We start from the raw sequence: 15,477 nt of genomic DNA on the forward strand, positions 1-15,477 counted from the left end.
GTTTAAAGTTCAGAGTTCATCTTTTGTCAGCGTGACAGCGAAGAGACATTGGGTGACGGCGTCAACAAACAGGCGCAATTAATTCGACAAATAACTCGTCAAACTTTTATTAAATCTCAGCTTAACACTGACGAGCTTCAAAACATGTCTAGCTATTAAACTGAAAGTCCAGAGAGATTTATGGACATCTTACAGCACAAAACCCTAAAGACTTCTTAAAAATACATCACATGAATAATTTTTAATGATAAATAAAATGTTGCAGCGAAAAAACAAATCCAGTCGATTCCAACAGTTTACAACAGGGGTGTCAAACATACAGCCCGGGGGCCAGAACCGGCCCACCAAAAGTGTCCAATCCGGCCCAGCAGATGGGTTTAGAAGAAAAACTTACATTTTTGACATTTCACTGCATTTGTCAGTTTTATTATTTTATTATTACTGACAAAAACATCACGCACAGCATAGCATAATACACCTAAACAAAAATAATAAAATTATTCTATAAAATTAACAGTAAAGATCTCTTATTTATTCATTTCATTTCATCCAGAAAAAAAAATTCTGTTATATTACAGAACAAAAAGACCCTTTTTCTGTTAATTTATGCTATTATTCCTTAACGTGAAAGCCAAACAGCCGTCCTTGTTTTTCATAATGCAGAACAACAGATATATTTAAAATTGCACTTCATGTTCATAACACATCATCGTTTAAGCGCGTAGTTAAACTTCTTTACACTGAATCTAAAGGGCAAACAATTGGCAGTGTGTTTTTAAGACTTTATTAGGCAGTACTGTAGTTTCACTGGTCCGACCAACTTAAGATAAAATTACTCTCTATGCTGCCACAACACAGAGTTTGACACCCCTGGTTTACAATAAAATAAACTTCAACAGTAAAGAAGATTTTACTAAAGCTTTAAATTAGCTTAATTTTTTTCTTGTGATTATCCATGCATCAGTACAGACCTGCTGGCAGAAACATATATGCTTTCCAAACATAAGAACGATATTACAGCAGACGCTGTGTGCTGACACCTGTAACAGATATTCTCTGCAGTTTATTGCAGTGTCAAACCTGAAAAAATGAACCGTAAAGCATTTAAGTACAGTTAAGCATTCAACTACAGCTCTGATAACTAACCGATGAAGTTAAATTAAAATTACAAAGTCACGTGATCGTGATTTGGTCTAATTTGAGCTTTTAGCTGGAGCTCAATAATAAATGATATGTTAATAAATATAATAAACTTGAAAGAGCCAATGAGAAGAAAGCATATGTGCTGATAATAACGATGTTTATAATCGTCTTTGACAGCAGATTTGTCAGCAGAGGTAACCCGACAGAGGAGTCAGACTGTTTCTTATTAAGAGAAATCGTAAACAGCGAGCATACAGCAAAACTTCAAGATGATCGAGATGATCAAAGGCAATCATGCCGAGTCCACACACACACACACAGACACACAAACACACAGTGCTTTCAGATAAACTGCCGGGGTTTCTGTGGGACGGCAGCAGCTGAAGCCAGCGTCTTGGCTGCTTCTTTGGCCTTTTCTGACGCGTCCTTCACTGTGTCCCTGAGCAGCCGCTGGGGCGCCTCTCCTGTGGGAAGAGAGCGAGGGTGAGGCGGGAGAGAACGAGGACGACAGGCATCAGCAACACTGCGAGATCCTTGCTGAGATCAGGATGCTCACTGACACTTCTGTGGCCGATTTTCTCGTGACTTTCATGATTTAGTAGCTTGAGAAGTGTGCTGCCTTTTTTTGTTCTTGTTGTTGTTTTCGGAGCCACCCACAGGAAACAAGCACACAGAAACACACGCCTTCAAAAATCAAAGAGAATACTTTTACTACATTGAAGATAAAGTGAGCTCCTCTCCGTGCACTTGTTAACTTTTACCAGACAGTGCTCACTCAGTTCAGCGCTGTTACTAAGTCAGACCTAATGATCACAATTGTGACTTTCCTCTAACAGTCATTAAAGGTAAGGAAAGGTAAGGTGACACATACAAAAAATAAATACATATCAACAAGGACCTTTCTAAAAAGGCTTCACTGAATAAGTCTGCACTCTCCTCATCTGTATGCTGTCAGGAACAGCCTCATACTGGATTTAGCGCCAGGGGCTGCACAGTCTATTTGTGTCTGCCCTGACTATGAACCCCACAACCTCGTGTGAGAACAACAACCTGAGTCACAAAAAGACACAGTGATCCCCCCCCACTCAAACACGAGATGATAAGGAGATACATTTCCTTCAATTCTGCACTTTTATTTTTTTAAACCGAGACGTAGATATGAAGTGCGAGTGTGCGTTAGCGCTGTCAAAGGGAAAGGGCTCTTTGTGTGTCTGAACGCTGACAATAACAGCGGGGAGGGACTCCTTACGGTCAAAAACAAAAGTCTCTCACGTTTTTTCAAGGCAGCATTTTTTAAACAAAGCAAAAATTGCTTATTGGATTTAAATGTAGTAAGCAATATTAAAAAGAAAAAAAATCCAATCAGCAAACTATAGTGAAATTCATATCAGCAAAGATATGAACTTCTGGAGACGTGTGGTACTTTCAGATACTCGCATGCCAACTGTCTAAGAAAACATATTTTGTATCCCAAGATTGTATCTTGGATCAAATCAAATAAATGCATAATTATAATAAAGGTCAATCAAATGGACCAATATGGCAAGGCCATGATGATCCAATAGGTAAAGTAAATCCTTCAGACAACAATTCTGATGGCTAAAGAGCCAAATGGGACAGGCGGAAAAAAAACAAAAAAAAAAAAGTATTATTTTGTATTTTGTCTGTGAAGGTTCTCAGTCATCCAGGTCATCGCAGTCAAATGAGCTTGCAAAGAAAAGCGTCTGGACTTCTTTAAGTTGCTTGAAGATGTTTCACCTCTCATCCGAGAAGCTTCTTCAGTTCTAAGGTCAAATGGTGGAGAGTCCCAGAAATAAACCTAGTGGGAGTTTCCCCCCACAGAGGGACAAAAGGACCCCCTGATGATCCTCTAATCGCCTGAGCCAAGGTGGGAAACTGGGCGTGGGTCCCAATCAGCCAGGGTTTCGGGTGTGTTCATTGTGAAACCTGGCCCCACCTTATCATGCGAATTCCTGAGGTCAGATGGCCCAGGATGTGAGTGGGCGTTAAGGCGTCTGGGAAGGGATCTCAAAACTGGATTATAGATGGCAGAGAGTTGGTGTCGTAAACCCCCGCCTCTGTTCAAAGATGGTCGCTCACAGTGGACATAGATGGCTTCTTTCACTCCTCTTTCAAATCATCTGTCCTCTCTGTCCAAAATGTGAACATTGGCATCCTCGAAAGAGTGTCCTTTATCCTTAAGATGCAGATGGACTGCTGAGTCTTGTCCTGTGGAGGTGGCTCCTCTGTGTTGTGCCATGCGCTTGTGAAGTGGCTGTTTGGTCTCTCCAATGTAGAGGTCTGAGCATTCCTCGCTGCACTGTACAGCATACACCACATTGTTAAGTTTGTGTTTTGGCGTTTTGTCTTTCAGGTGAACCAGTTTCTGTCTGAGCGTGTTGCTGGGTCTGAAATACACTGGGATGTCATGCTTGGAGAAAACTCTCCTGAGTTTCTCTGATACACCGGCTACATAGGGGATGACAATGTTGTTGCGTCTGTCCTTCTTATCCTCCCTCGCTGGTGTCTGGTCTTCTTTTCTGTGCCTCTTTGCTGACTTTAAGAACGCCCATTTAGGATAGCCGCATGTTTTGAGTGCTTCCTTTACATGTGTGTGTTCCTTCTTTTTCCCTTCAGGCTTAGAGGGAACATGTTCTGCCCGGTGGTGTAGGGTCCTAATTACTCCAAGTTTGTGTTCCAAAGGGTGATGGGAGTCAAAGTTCATCCTGAACCTACACAACCCAGAGAAGAAAACACACCTGATGCCAGTCAGGAGAAATGGGTTAAGAACTTTTCAGACAGGATTCTCACTGAACCTGAAAAGAAAGTATTAGCCAAAGGACTCAATTTTGCCATTTCTCCACAACAGTTGCCCATAGTGGACCTCATCACAGCCACAGAATCTGCCATACGGATTAATAAATTATCACAGACAGAAGCAGAGCAAATCAGGATGAAAGTCTCAGCCACGCTCTCCAGTGCCAAAGTCCCTCCATCCAACCTCACAATACAGGAAAAGAAGGCCGTCGCTTCCCTGAGCAAAGACCACAACATCACTGTTTTACCAGCTGATAAGGGAAGATGCACCGTGGTCCTAAACACTACAGATTACCATACAAAGATAATAATAATAATAATAATAATAATAATAATGGATACTTTATTGATCCCCATGGGGAAATTACTTGTTTTTCTCTGCATTTGACCCATTCACTCAGTGAAGCAGTGGGCAGCCCACTAAGCAGGCGCCCGGGGAGCAGTGTGTAGGGACAGTACCTTGCTCAGGGGTACCTCAGGGTAGCCGTTAAGTGGATTCGAACCGCCGACCTTCCGATCATGGGGCGACCACTTTACCTACTGAGCTATCCCTGCCCCTATCACTACTCTCCTCAGTGACAACAATACCTACGAAGCCCTAAAGCGAGACCCCACAAGCAGCTACAAAAAGAAAGTTATAGCTTGCCTTCAAGACTTTGAAAAGGACAAAATTATTGACCGCCTTACATATCACCGCCTTTACCCAGGGGATGCCATACCCTGCATCTATGGACTTCCTAAGATCCACAAGGAAGCTGTCCCACTCAGACCCATAGTCAGTAGCATAAACTCAGCCACTTATATTGCAAAACACCTTGCTACCATCCTTGCTCCTCTCGTGGGGAACACCCCACACCACATCAAGAACTCCACCGACTTCACCGACAAGGTCCAGAAACTTACCCTGGATCCAGATGAAACCATGGTGTCCTTTGATGTAGTCTCTCTCTTCACTTGCATACCCACCACGGAGGCCGTGGAGACTGTCAGAAAACGATTACAAGAAGACAGCTCCTTGGAGGACAGGACCAACTTCACACCCGATCAGATCTGCACACTGTTAGACCTCTGCCTCACCACTACATATTTCAAGTACAACGAAGGCTTTTACAGACAAAAACATGGCTGTGCCATGGGCTCCCCCGTGTCACCTATTGTAGCCAACCTTTACATGGAGGAAGTGGAAAGGAAGGCTCTTGGCTCTTTCAAAGGAAGAGTACCCAGCCACTGGTACAGATATGTGGACGACACCTGGGTCAAAATCAAGACACAAGAAGTGGAATCCTTCACTGCGCACATCAACGCTGTGGATAAAAACATCAAGTTCACCAGGGAAGACACAAAAGACAACTGTCTGCCTTTCCTGGACTGCGCTGTGCACATTGAAGAGAACGGCAAACTCAACATCGAAGTTTACCGGAAGCCCACACACACGGACCAGTACCTCCTCTTTGACTCCCATCACCCTTTGGAACACAAACTTGGAGTAATTAGGACCCTACACCACCGGGCAGAACATGTTCCCTCTAAGCCTGAAGGGAAAAAGAAGGAACACACACATGTAAAGGAAGCACTCAAAACGTGCGGCTATCCTAAATGGGCGTTCTTAAAGTCAGCAAAGAGGCACAGAAAAGAAGACCAGACACCAGCGAGGGAGGATAAGAAGGACAGACGCAACAACATTGTCATCCCCTATGTAGCCGGTGTATCAGAAAAACTCAGGAGTCTCCAAGCATGACATCCCGGTGTATTTCAGACCCAGCAACACGCTCAGACAAAAACTGGTTCACCCGAAAGACAAAACGCCAAAACACAAACTTAACAATGTGGTGTATGCTGTACAGTGCAGCGAGGAATGCTCAGACCTCTACATTGGAGAGACCAAACAGCCACTTCACAAGCGCATGGCACAACACAGAGGAGCCACCTCCACAGGACAAGACTCAGCAGTCCATCTGCATCTTAAGGATAAAGGTCACTCCTTCGAGGATGCCAATGTTCACATTTTGGACAGAGAGGACAGATGATTTGAAAGAGGAGTGAAAGAAGCCATCTATGTCCACTGTGAGCGACCATCTTTGAACAGAGGCGGGGGTTTACGACACCAACTCTCTGCCATCTATAATCCAGTTTTGAGATCCCTTCCCAGACGCCTTAACGCCCACTCACATCCTGGGCCATCTGACCTCAGGAATTCGCATGATAAGGTGGGGCCAGGTTTCACAATGAACACACCCGAATCTCTGGCTGATTGGGACCCACGCCCAGTTTCCCACCTTGGCTCAGGCGATTAGAGGATCATCAGGGGGTCCTTTTGTCCCTCTGTGGGGGGATACTCCCACTAGGTTTATATCTGGGACTCTCCACCATTTGACCTTAGAACTGAAGAAGCTTCTCGGATGAGAGGTGAAACGTCTTCAAGCAACTTAAAGAAGTCCAGACGCTTTTCTTTGCAAGCGCCTTTGACTATTTTGTATTTTTTAAAGTTATTTATTTTCATTTCATTAGTTCATTTTTTTAAAATTAATTAATAAATTTTTAACTTATTTATCTAGCTGCCAGCATTGCTGAAACCATGTTAATAAAAAAAAAAATCCACCCCTGTGTGCGATCAAAATGTCAGAAATATTTCAGCATTCCCGTCGTCTGGGTTTACCCACACTGCCTGAACGTTAAAGAGTCCTTGCAGACTACAAACACGGGTGGGAAATAACTTTCCGGTCTGTTTCTGTGCTGTGGCATTTCAGGTGATTTTCATTCATTATGTTATGAAACAAATACGGCTGTTTACATTTAGACATCTCAGGACCTGACGACCTCTGAACACACCCTCATCAGTCCATCTCTCTGTATGTGCTCTTAAATAGCAAACTAACACATAACCATAGATTTCTCCTTTACACTGACAATTTCCCTAACAAATGAACGAGGTAAGGACAAACCTTTTTGACTAAGAAAATCGAATTCATCATTGTGTTTACCACCAGAATACAACATATGCTGAAATCCTTCTAAAAGTGAGTTTTGCCACTCTGTAGCCATTTCGGTAATGCCTCTGGGCTGTTATTTTGAAGGTGTGCGTGTACAAACAAAGACTGAGCAACAGTGCTTAAAAATGCTCTCATAAACGCTCTGCTCACATTGATTCTTGCTTAACCCATATGGAAAAGATATATATAAATCTTATAAAGTTTGTATCTGTCTTGTATGAAACTTGTATGTTTTGGATACTTACTAAAAAATATATGAAAGTAATGAGAAAGTGGCCACTTTCATGAGTAAATCATATAAGTTTTTACTATTTCTTTTCCATATGGGAAGATAAGGCTGAAAAACCTTCCCTCTGCCCCAAGCTTACACTTCTCTTCCAAACATGTAGAAGAAGTGTAAGCTTATACAGTTGGTATGAAGTGACCCAAAGGATACATTGTGTTGTTTACATCAAATTCTATTGTCCAATTTTGGTGAGCTTGTGTAAATTGTAGCCTGAGTTTCCTGTTCTTAGCTGACAGATTGCACCTGCTGTGGTCTTCTGCTGCTGTAATCTATCTGCTTCAAGGTTGTACATTCAAAGATGGTCTTGTGCCTTCTCTGGTTGTAATGGCATAACAACATGGTATGCAGGGTGCTCAGCTGCGGACAGGAAAGTACTGCAGAGGGTCATCAACACAGCCCAGAAGATCACTGGCTGCTCTCTGCCCAGCCTGGAGGTCACTGCAAACTCTCGGTACCTCAGCAGAGCTGGCAATATCATCAAGGACCACTCTCACCCCAGCAACCAACTGTTTGAACTATTACCGTCAGGCCGACGGTACAGGTCACATAAAACCAGGACAAACAGATTCAGGGACAGCTTCTTTCCCAGAGCTACCACCGTAGTAAATAAGCACAAAAACAATTGAACCTATTCCATACCGTCACTGTCATTATATTATGCTGCTATTCATACTGTCATTATATTAATGCTGCTATCCTGTATATATTGTACATACTATTGTTTGAGTACTTACGATTGTTTTTTTGTACTTTTTATATTTTACATTTATATTTATTATTGAAACTTGCACCAAGGGAGTGGCACTCCAATTTCGTTGTACATAACCCCTAACCCTGTACAATGACAATAAAGGCTATTCTATTCTATTCTATTCTATTCTATTCTATTCTAATGAGTGACAATTTGAGTTACTGTCGCCTTCCTATCAGATCCTATGGCTCCAACAAGGCAAAACTGCAGCTCACTGGACATTTTCTCCTTTTCATTCTCTGTAAACGTAGAAATGGTTGCGAAAATCTCAGCAGATCAGCAGTTACTGAAATACCCAGACCGGCCCATCTGGCACCCTCAACCACGGCACATGTAAAGTCACTTAAATTCCTCCTCATAATGATGCACAGCTTGAATTTAAGCAGGTTATCTTGACTGGGTCTAAATACCTAAATGGCACCCAGCTGCTTCCACGTGATTGGCTGATTAGATATTTGCATTAACAAGCATCTGAACAGGCCTGCCTAACAAAGAGTCCAGTGAGTGTGATCTTCTCTACATGAAGGTTTGCCAAATTTGATGAAATTCCTTCAGTGGTTGATGATGACTCAAAACATCACAACCGTATTTAATTCGTTTTAAAATAAGAATCACATCAGAATCAACTAAACAACACATCTACTTCTATACTCTAAACTACTATTTAGATCACTGTTGCTCAGACAGGGTAAAAAGTTACTGCCTCAGCTACGCTGTCTACTCTGTGCAGCAACATGTGACAACCCCCGGGCAACGCCTGGGATGGCAGATGGATGCCTCAGTCCTAGCACACTTACCATGACGCTCAGCCTGATGCCGATTCCTGTAGTGGCATCAACAAAAGTGGCAACAGGACGGAATCACACAATCAAGACACACGTACGCTGCATCAGCACAACACACAGTTTGGAACAATGTAAATATTATCTTATTCTTTGGGGTTAAATTTGACTTTCCACACTTAATGTACAAATTATTTGAGGTTATTCGTAGTGCGCAGACTTACAGTACTTTAAAAAAAAATCCCTCAAATGTGAACATTTTCAGGTTTAGCTGGTGTCCTATTATTTTAAACTAAACCCTACCCAATATGAGAAACTGATAAATCAACACTAGAAAAAGTGACTCATCTGCAGATGGTTCATCTCTAAGTGTTGTTGTTTCTTTAATACATCTCTTCATACATCCCTCATTATGATTTACTCTGTTAAACTCTCTTTATGCAACACTGACTACCTAAATTATTTCTGTCCAAACCTAAATTAGGAAATTGTGCCATTTGTGACTGTAGCTGTCATGGTTTCACATCCCCCCGCCTTTTATCACATGGCACGTGGAGGAGTAAGATTTCTTCAGGCTATTTGTCAATTATGTATTTTCAGGATGCTGGGAAGTTTAGTGTTGAGTCCAGAGTGGCAGGGGTGAGCCCCTTCAGGTTGTTATGACAGCAGTCCTGTGTTTCTGGGGCGAAAAGAAAGCTCCATTTCCTGTTTAAGTTTTCCCCCCTTCCAGAAATGGCAACAGTTAAAAATAAGCTGTTTTGTTTTCCTCTGCTTTTCCTCCTGCTCTCTGCCCTGTTTCAGCTGGAACACACATGAAGTGTACATACCCTGCAGGTTGGACAGCGCGTATTCCAGCCCCTTCATGGCCTTCACCTGGTTGCTCTTGAAGCGAGCCAAACCAAACTCCTGTGAGAAGACAGAACAGGAAATGGCTTTACACAGGGGAGATTGTCTGGGAAACAACACCGTCTTGTCACTGCAAGTCTCTGGGGATATCCAAACAAGCCTGGCATCTTCCATATTTAATGATTCCAATTTAGTAGACTTATTTTTTGTTTTGTTTTTTTGCTGTAATTTCACTTCTCCCACTACTTTATTTTAGCATGAGCGCTAAAGTAAAGATCTGAAAATTCAGGACATCGGCCTCTAGAATGAAAAGAATTGCATCTATTCTATCTGAACCGCCGTAGAGTAGATGAAAGCAGACGAATAAATGCTTCTAAGAGTACTCATATCATTCCTGTGCTGACTGACATCTAACTTACCTAAAGGGCAGATGGGCTCTTACTGAAAGAAAAGAATTCATTTACCGTCTTGTGTCTATCACACAAAGGAAAGCCAGAGTACAGACTGTATATAAAAGTTGGGAGAAGCAACCATGACATCGCTGTGTGGTTTGTGGATTATTTTTTTTGAATTTGCAGATTTAGCACGTTAGACATTTATAGATGGTTAGCGCAAACAGTTGATCTTACTAAGAAACTAAGAAAACGGCACAATAAATCTTTATTCTGTTTAGTTTACTAAACACGGGATCATAACTTCTTTTAAAAAGGAACATCATGATTTGAATTTAGCAACCAAGTCCAAAAATGTAGGAGGATAGTGCTTACTTTGAGCTCCTAAATCAAATAAGAAGTCTGATTGTTTCCTCACAGAGGTCTGCTTGCAGCTACATGAGTTGCCCTCTGCTGGCAATGAGAGTGAATGCAGGTCTCAGGCACATTTATATACAGTGGTTTTGGCTGGGGTCTGTCTGTACCTGAATGGGTTTGGAGAAGCCATAAATGCTCGAGGATATCCACGCCTCACGTTTCAGCTGTGTGGTCGCTGGATGCTCCACCGAGCCTTGGAAAACACAACGCTCCTCAACAGACTTGATTGGGAAAGAAAAGTGACAGCAGGTTATAATAAACTAAGATGCAACTCAACAGATTTACTATGGAAGTCATCATTTCAGGATTTTAAGTAACTCGTGGTCTTGGCAACAAGATTTCTGGAGACGTAACTTCACTAAAGACGATCTTTCTTTCTGCAAAAGCCTTTGAAGGATTTGAAGAACTGTTTTTGTCTCAACAACTGCACAGAACTACCATGTCTCAAAATGTTTTCCATATTTTCCCATGAAGCCATCATGTTTCAGACTGCAGCAAATTAAAAACACAAGCATCATCAAGTATGTTGTAACGTAGTGCAGTTTTCATTAAAGTTTTAAGAAAAGATCATAAAAATATAACATTTAGTTGTGTGTATAAATGCGTGTGCGAAATAAGGACCTCTGTCCTTGTGTGAACTGATTTCTTTATTCCTGTTATTGTCTGTGCCAGACTCTGGCAACCCACAGTACTCTACAACACCTGTAACCACAACAGTGATGTGATGTCAGACCACATTACTTTCCTTATATCATGGCAGCAAGATGACAGCTTTGACAGAAGTCCTACACAGTTTCACATGTAAAAAAACAAAACACAAACAACACATACCTACTTTCACAGCAACTTCAGCAGAAAAACAAGCAGAGTCAAGTGAAAATTTTAATTTCTCTCCACCACACAAGATCACAAAGGCAATGATGATTAAAACCCATCAGGAAAAAGGCATAACACAGGAAACTGGCTGCGTGTTGATTAGAATCTCTCTGAAACAGCTCAACAAGTAGACGGCAGGAAAAAAACAACAACAACACAAAGCCTCACCATGAGAGTTGTGTGGTTGAGGTTCCAGGTGTAGGTGGTCAGGCTCTTGTTCACTGGGTCCACGATGGAGTCCTCGATGATGTACACAGAGCGAGACATGCCGGCGGGGAAGAGCCGCTCCGCCCAGCGAGGCAATCGATTGGTCTTCATTAGAAGCCGTCTGGAGAGGAGCCGGTGGTCTGCTGTTACCTCCCGGTACACGACGTCCTCCGTGAGAACATGGGTGCTGGGTGACACAAAAACACACAGCCACATCACCTACAGGGTTACTGTGAGGCTTCTCATCTGTTTCTAGTGTACGTTCAAAGAGTGCACCATCATAATATACACCAAAAGAAAGAAGAAAAATATATGCAAGTAAAATATTCTGATGTCGTCTAAGTCAGGCATAAAAAAAACAAGAAGCACATAAACCACCTGCCCACCTCGATCAGCCAAACTTAGTTTTGCTTCTCTGATACACTGTCTCAGTTCTCAATCTCACTCAAGACTGACAAGCGTATTTTTGCTTGCGAGCCTCCAAAATTGAAACAATATACAGGCATCACCTGCACGACTGCCTAGTTTTGAAGAATGATTAAACAATACACTAAAACATTGCACTACATAATTATTTACATTTTCTAAACCACAGTTCAGCAAAGTTAATGTAATTCCTACTTTCCAACTAGTGAGGAGATCAGGGGAAATAGAAAGCATTTAAAAGATATCACACAGCATTCAAATGTTCACTAAAAGTAAAAGCCAGCAATGGTAATCCCAAAGTCAAAAAGGACTCGTTTTTTTGGCACCTTAATTTTTAGTAGCAAATTTTATGGCTCTCCATGTGACGGCTGAAGGAGGACTGACATCTGAAGGCATGCTGCTAGTGTTTTCTAATGAGCACCTTTGATAAAATACTGATTATGAGAATGCTGGAGTACCTGAATGGGTTTGGGTACCTCTGCCAGAAAGCAGAGACAACATGGTCCCATGTACTCCTGATGTCGGTGCTGCTACAGAAATACTTGACCATTTTTTTTTTGATGGTGTGCAGGACGGTGTGAATCCCAAACCCTGAGGTCCCTCGCTGTGATTATACAAATCAGTGAAAAGTTTGGTGCTGACTCCATCCACAGTCTGTGGTGATCCTGCAAAAGTGAAGGGAACAATGAGTAAAAAGGTTACGCGGATAAAAATGCTGAATAAAGAGTATTTTACTGCTGGGTGGGATGGACATGGTCAGCACCAATAGTCAGATAGGCTGTGGCATGTAAACGATGGTCAGTTGGTAATAAGGGGCCCAAAGTGTGCCAAGAAAGTATCTCAAACACTATTACAACTTCAACAGTCTGCACCATTAATAAAAAGCAGGATGGATCCACGCTTTCATGTCATTTACACAAAACCTCTGATCCTACCATCTTAATGTCTCAGAAATAGAGACTAATCAGACCAGGCAGCATTTTTACAAGCTTCTATTGTCCAATTTCAGGAAGCATGTGTGAATTGTGGCCTCAGTTTCCTGTTCTCAGGTGATAGGAGTAACAGCTTGTTCTGCTGCTTCAGAGCTTGATGTAGTGTTGGCTCTTTCGCATATCATGATTGTAACCAGTGTTCATTTGAGCTGCTATTGCCTTCCCATCAGTTGAATGTTCTCTGACAATCATTCAGACCTGCAACCAGCTCACTGGATATTTTCTCTCTTTTATTGGGCTTATTCTCTATAAACCCTAGAGATGGCTGTGCAGGAAAATCCCAGTAGATCAGCAGTTTCTGAATGCTTAGAGCAGTCCGCCTGGTACCAACAACAACGCCGCATTGAAATCACCTTAAACTCCAGCAGGTCATCTGGAGCATACCTGCCGGCCTAAATGCACCGAGCTGCTGCGATGTGATCAGTCGATTAGCTAAAACAATGTGAACAGGTGTATCTAATAAAGTGGCCGGTGACTTTATGTTTTTCGATTTTGTTGTATAGACTTCAATGGGTCCCCCAAATATCCATTTTTTTTTTCAATTACAGCACCAATAAAACATTTTTGAAACCACCATTTGTTATCTTTTATTGACTTTTCACATTTTCATAGCTCAACATGACGTAAGTCCTTACGTAATATACGCACGTCACCTTGACATATGGTTGGCTGGTTATCGTTACCGTTGGTTTGCTGGACAGCTAAGAGCTATCAAGTTAGCTTCCAGAAACCACTTAATTAACCACATAATTCAAGTGATTTACCTCTAAATGTTATACTGAGCTTAAGTAAAAGACCGGTTATTTCACAGCTTAATGTTAACTGAGTTCAGAGTTTGACAGGAGGTTTACAGCAATAATACCGCACTTCAAGTTTCGGTAGCCTCCCGTTCCGTTAAATGGCCACTAACCGAAATGTGAAACATTCCGGAAATAGTATAAGCAAGCTTACCTGTAGTTGCTGCTACTTTAATGCTAGGCTAATAAATATTAGTTGTTTGTTGAGCCTAAAGCCAACAAACTAACTGATGTTAGCTAGTTATATTCATAGTGTCATATGAACCCGGTCAGCCAGCTCCGAGTCGTAGGTCGGACCGTTTTACTGTAAAGCCACTTCCGGTTGTCGTTTTAAAGTAAAAGCTCTCACAAACATTTCTCTTTTCACGCATTGGAGACTGCTGTGTGATACAAAGACCTGATGGCTAGTCCCGAATTTTGAACCTTTAAAATATATATATATTTAACGAGGAACCTACAGTTTTCATAAAAGTACTCATGAAATACTTGTATTTAGATTCCCATCGTGCCTATTCTTGCCTGCTGGTGTTCTAATTTAAACAGTCAGCTAAAATAAACATTAGCTGCATCCGTTACAATGTAGTAAAGACACTTATTTAATTCTAGAAAAACAGTGAGAAGATGAAGCCAGTGAACAGTTTTTACAGTTGTTCACTAAACGTCACTATGAGACCACCCTGCAGTAGGATATGTATGGTTGCCCATTATATCATTTCACACTCCTTGAATTTGTCCCAGACCAACAAATTGCCAAAGCTTCTGCTTTCATGGAGATGTTACACTTGCTGATGATCAGTGAATGCATTGCATCAGGAGCACCTGGCTGCTACTTTACTCTCTTAATTCCTATGGAAGCAGTAAGAGTGCACTTGGGTTTTTTATTTACAGGGCTGCAGAGAGTCCTGTGATAACTTTCTTTTTCACGTGGCTGTGGTGTTGTTGAGCTCTCTCTGCTCAAACTCACATCCCAGTTTGCAAACCAGACTTTTAGAAATCATTGTTTTTTTTTAATGCTCACATGAACTGTGGAGTAGCCTAATCAAGACACTGTCCCTTTAAAAGGCCCGCTGAGGCTTCACGTCAGTCTTGTGTTTTATTTTGCCATCTAGTGGGCAGGATGAACCACAGACATGACAGTACCAGACATTTAAATTATTGATGAAAATCTCATTAATTCAGGTTTTCATTCTATTCTGGTCACTTTGAGGCTTTTGTCACCCACAAAACCAATTTCTGGATCAAATTATTCACAGATATTTGCAAGGAGGATGTAATGTGACAGAAGAGCTGGTGCAGGGATTACAGTCTCTGCATCAGTGTCAGGAAAACAAAGGAGATGATCATGGAGATAAGAACGATCCTCAAAGGGCTCCTGGCAGCAGCCTCCCAACAACTACAGACATGTACATAAGCAGATGCTGGAAAGAGCCTCCTGAAGCTTAAAAGACACTACTCACCCAGCACACACACCGTTTGTCTCCCTCCCTTTGGGAAAGTGGCTGCAGAGCAGAACCACCAGACTGAGGCACTTCTTCCTGGAGACTGTGACTCTGCTGGCCCAACCCAAAGGTAACAAACATGAGAAAACACCTGTGTCTTTGTAGTATCCACCACACACATTTAAAATTTGTTTTTTATTTATACTGTGAATTTATCATCTATTCCTGATTTCGGTATATATTGCTATTGTGTGAGCCCGCTTTTGTTCCGCTTAGAGCTGAGTGCAACATTTTGTTTCACTACTGTCATTGGTCC

The 15,477-nt window shown here is 41.9% G+C and overlaps 1 protein-coding gene across 4 annotated transcripts; it reads right to left on the bottom strand.

Moving 5' to 3' along the window:
* Positions 1–91: 91 nt before the first annotated feature.
* Positions 92–15,363, bottom strand: LOC309709385 (PRELI domain-containing protein 1, mitochondrial-like). Of its 4 annotated transcripts, XM_082537982.1 has the most exons (7): positions 13,877–14,044; positions 12,392–12,598; positions 11,469–11,694; positions 10,532–10,645; positions 9,597–9,675; positions 8,785–8,810; positions 92–1,607 (listed from the first exon to the last, which is right to left on the bottom strand). In XM_082537982.1, exons 2-7 carry the CDS (start codon positions 12,481–12,483, stop codon positions 1,572–1,574), a joined length of 573 nt encoding a protein of 190 aa, XP_082394108.1. In that variant the 5' UTR covers positions 12,484–12,598; positions 13,877–14,044; the 3' UTR covers positions 92–1,571. The 4 variants fall into 4 exon arrangements, with proteins under 4 accessions (XP_082394108.1, XP_082394107.1, XP_082394105.1 ...); XM_082537981.1 differs by lacking the exons at positions 8,785–8,810; positions 13,877–14,044 and adding an exon at positions 15,180–15,363; XM_082537979.1 differs by lacking the exon at positions 8,785–8,810.
* Between the last annotated feature and the right edge of the window lie 114 nt (positions 15,364–15,477).

This window comes from Aulonocara stuartgranti, assembly GCF_965226115.1.
Source record: "Aulonocara stuartgranti genome assembly, chromosome: 6".
NCBI classification, from domain to species: Eukaryota; Metazoa; Chordata; class Actinopteri; order Cichliformes; family Cichlidae; genus Aulonocara; species Aulonocara stuartgranti.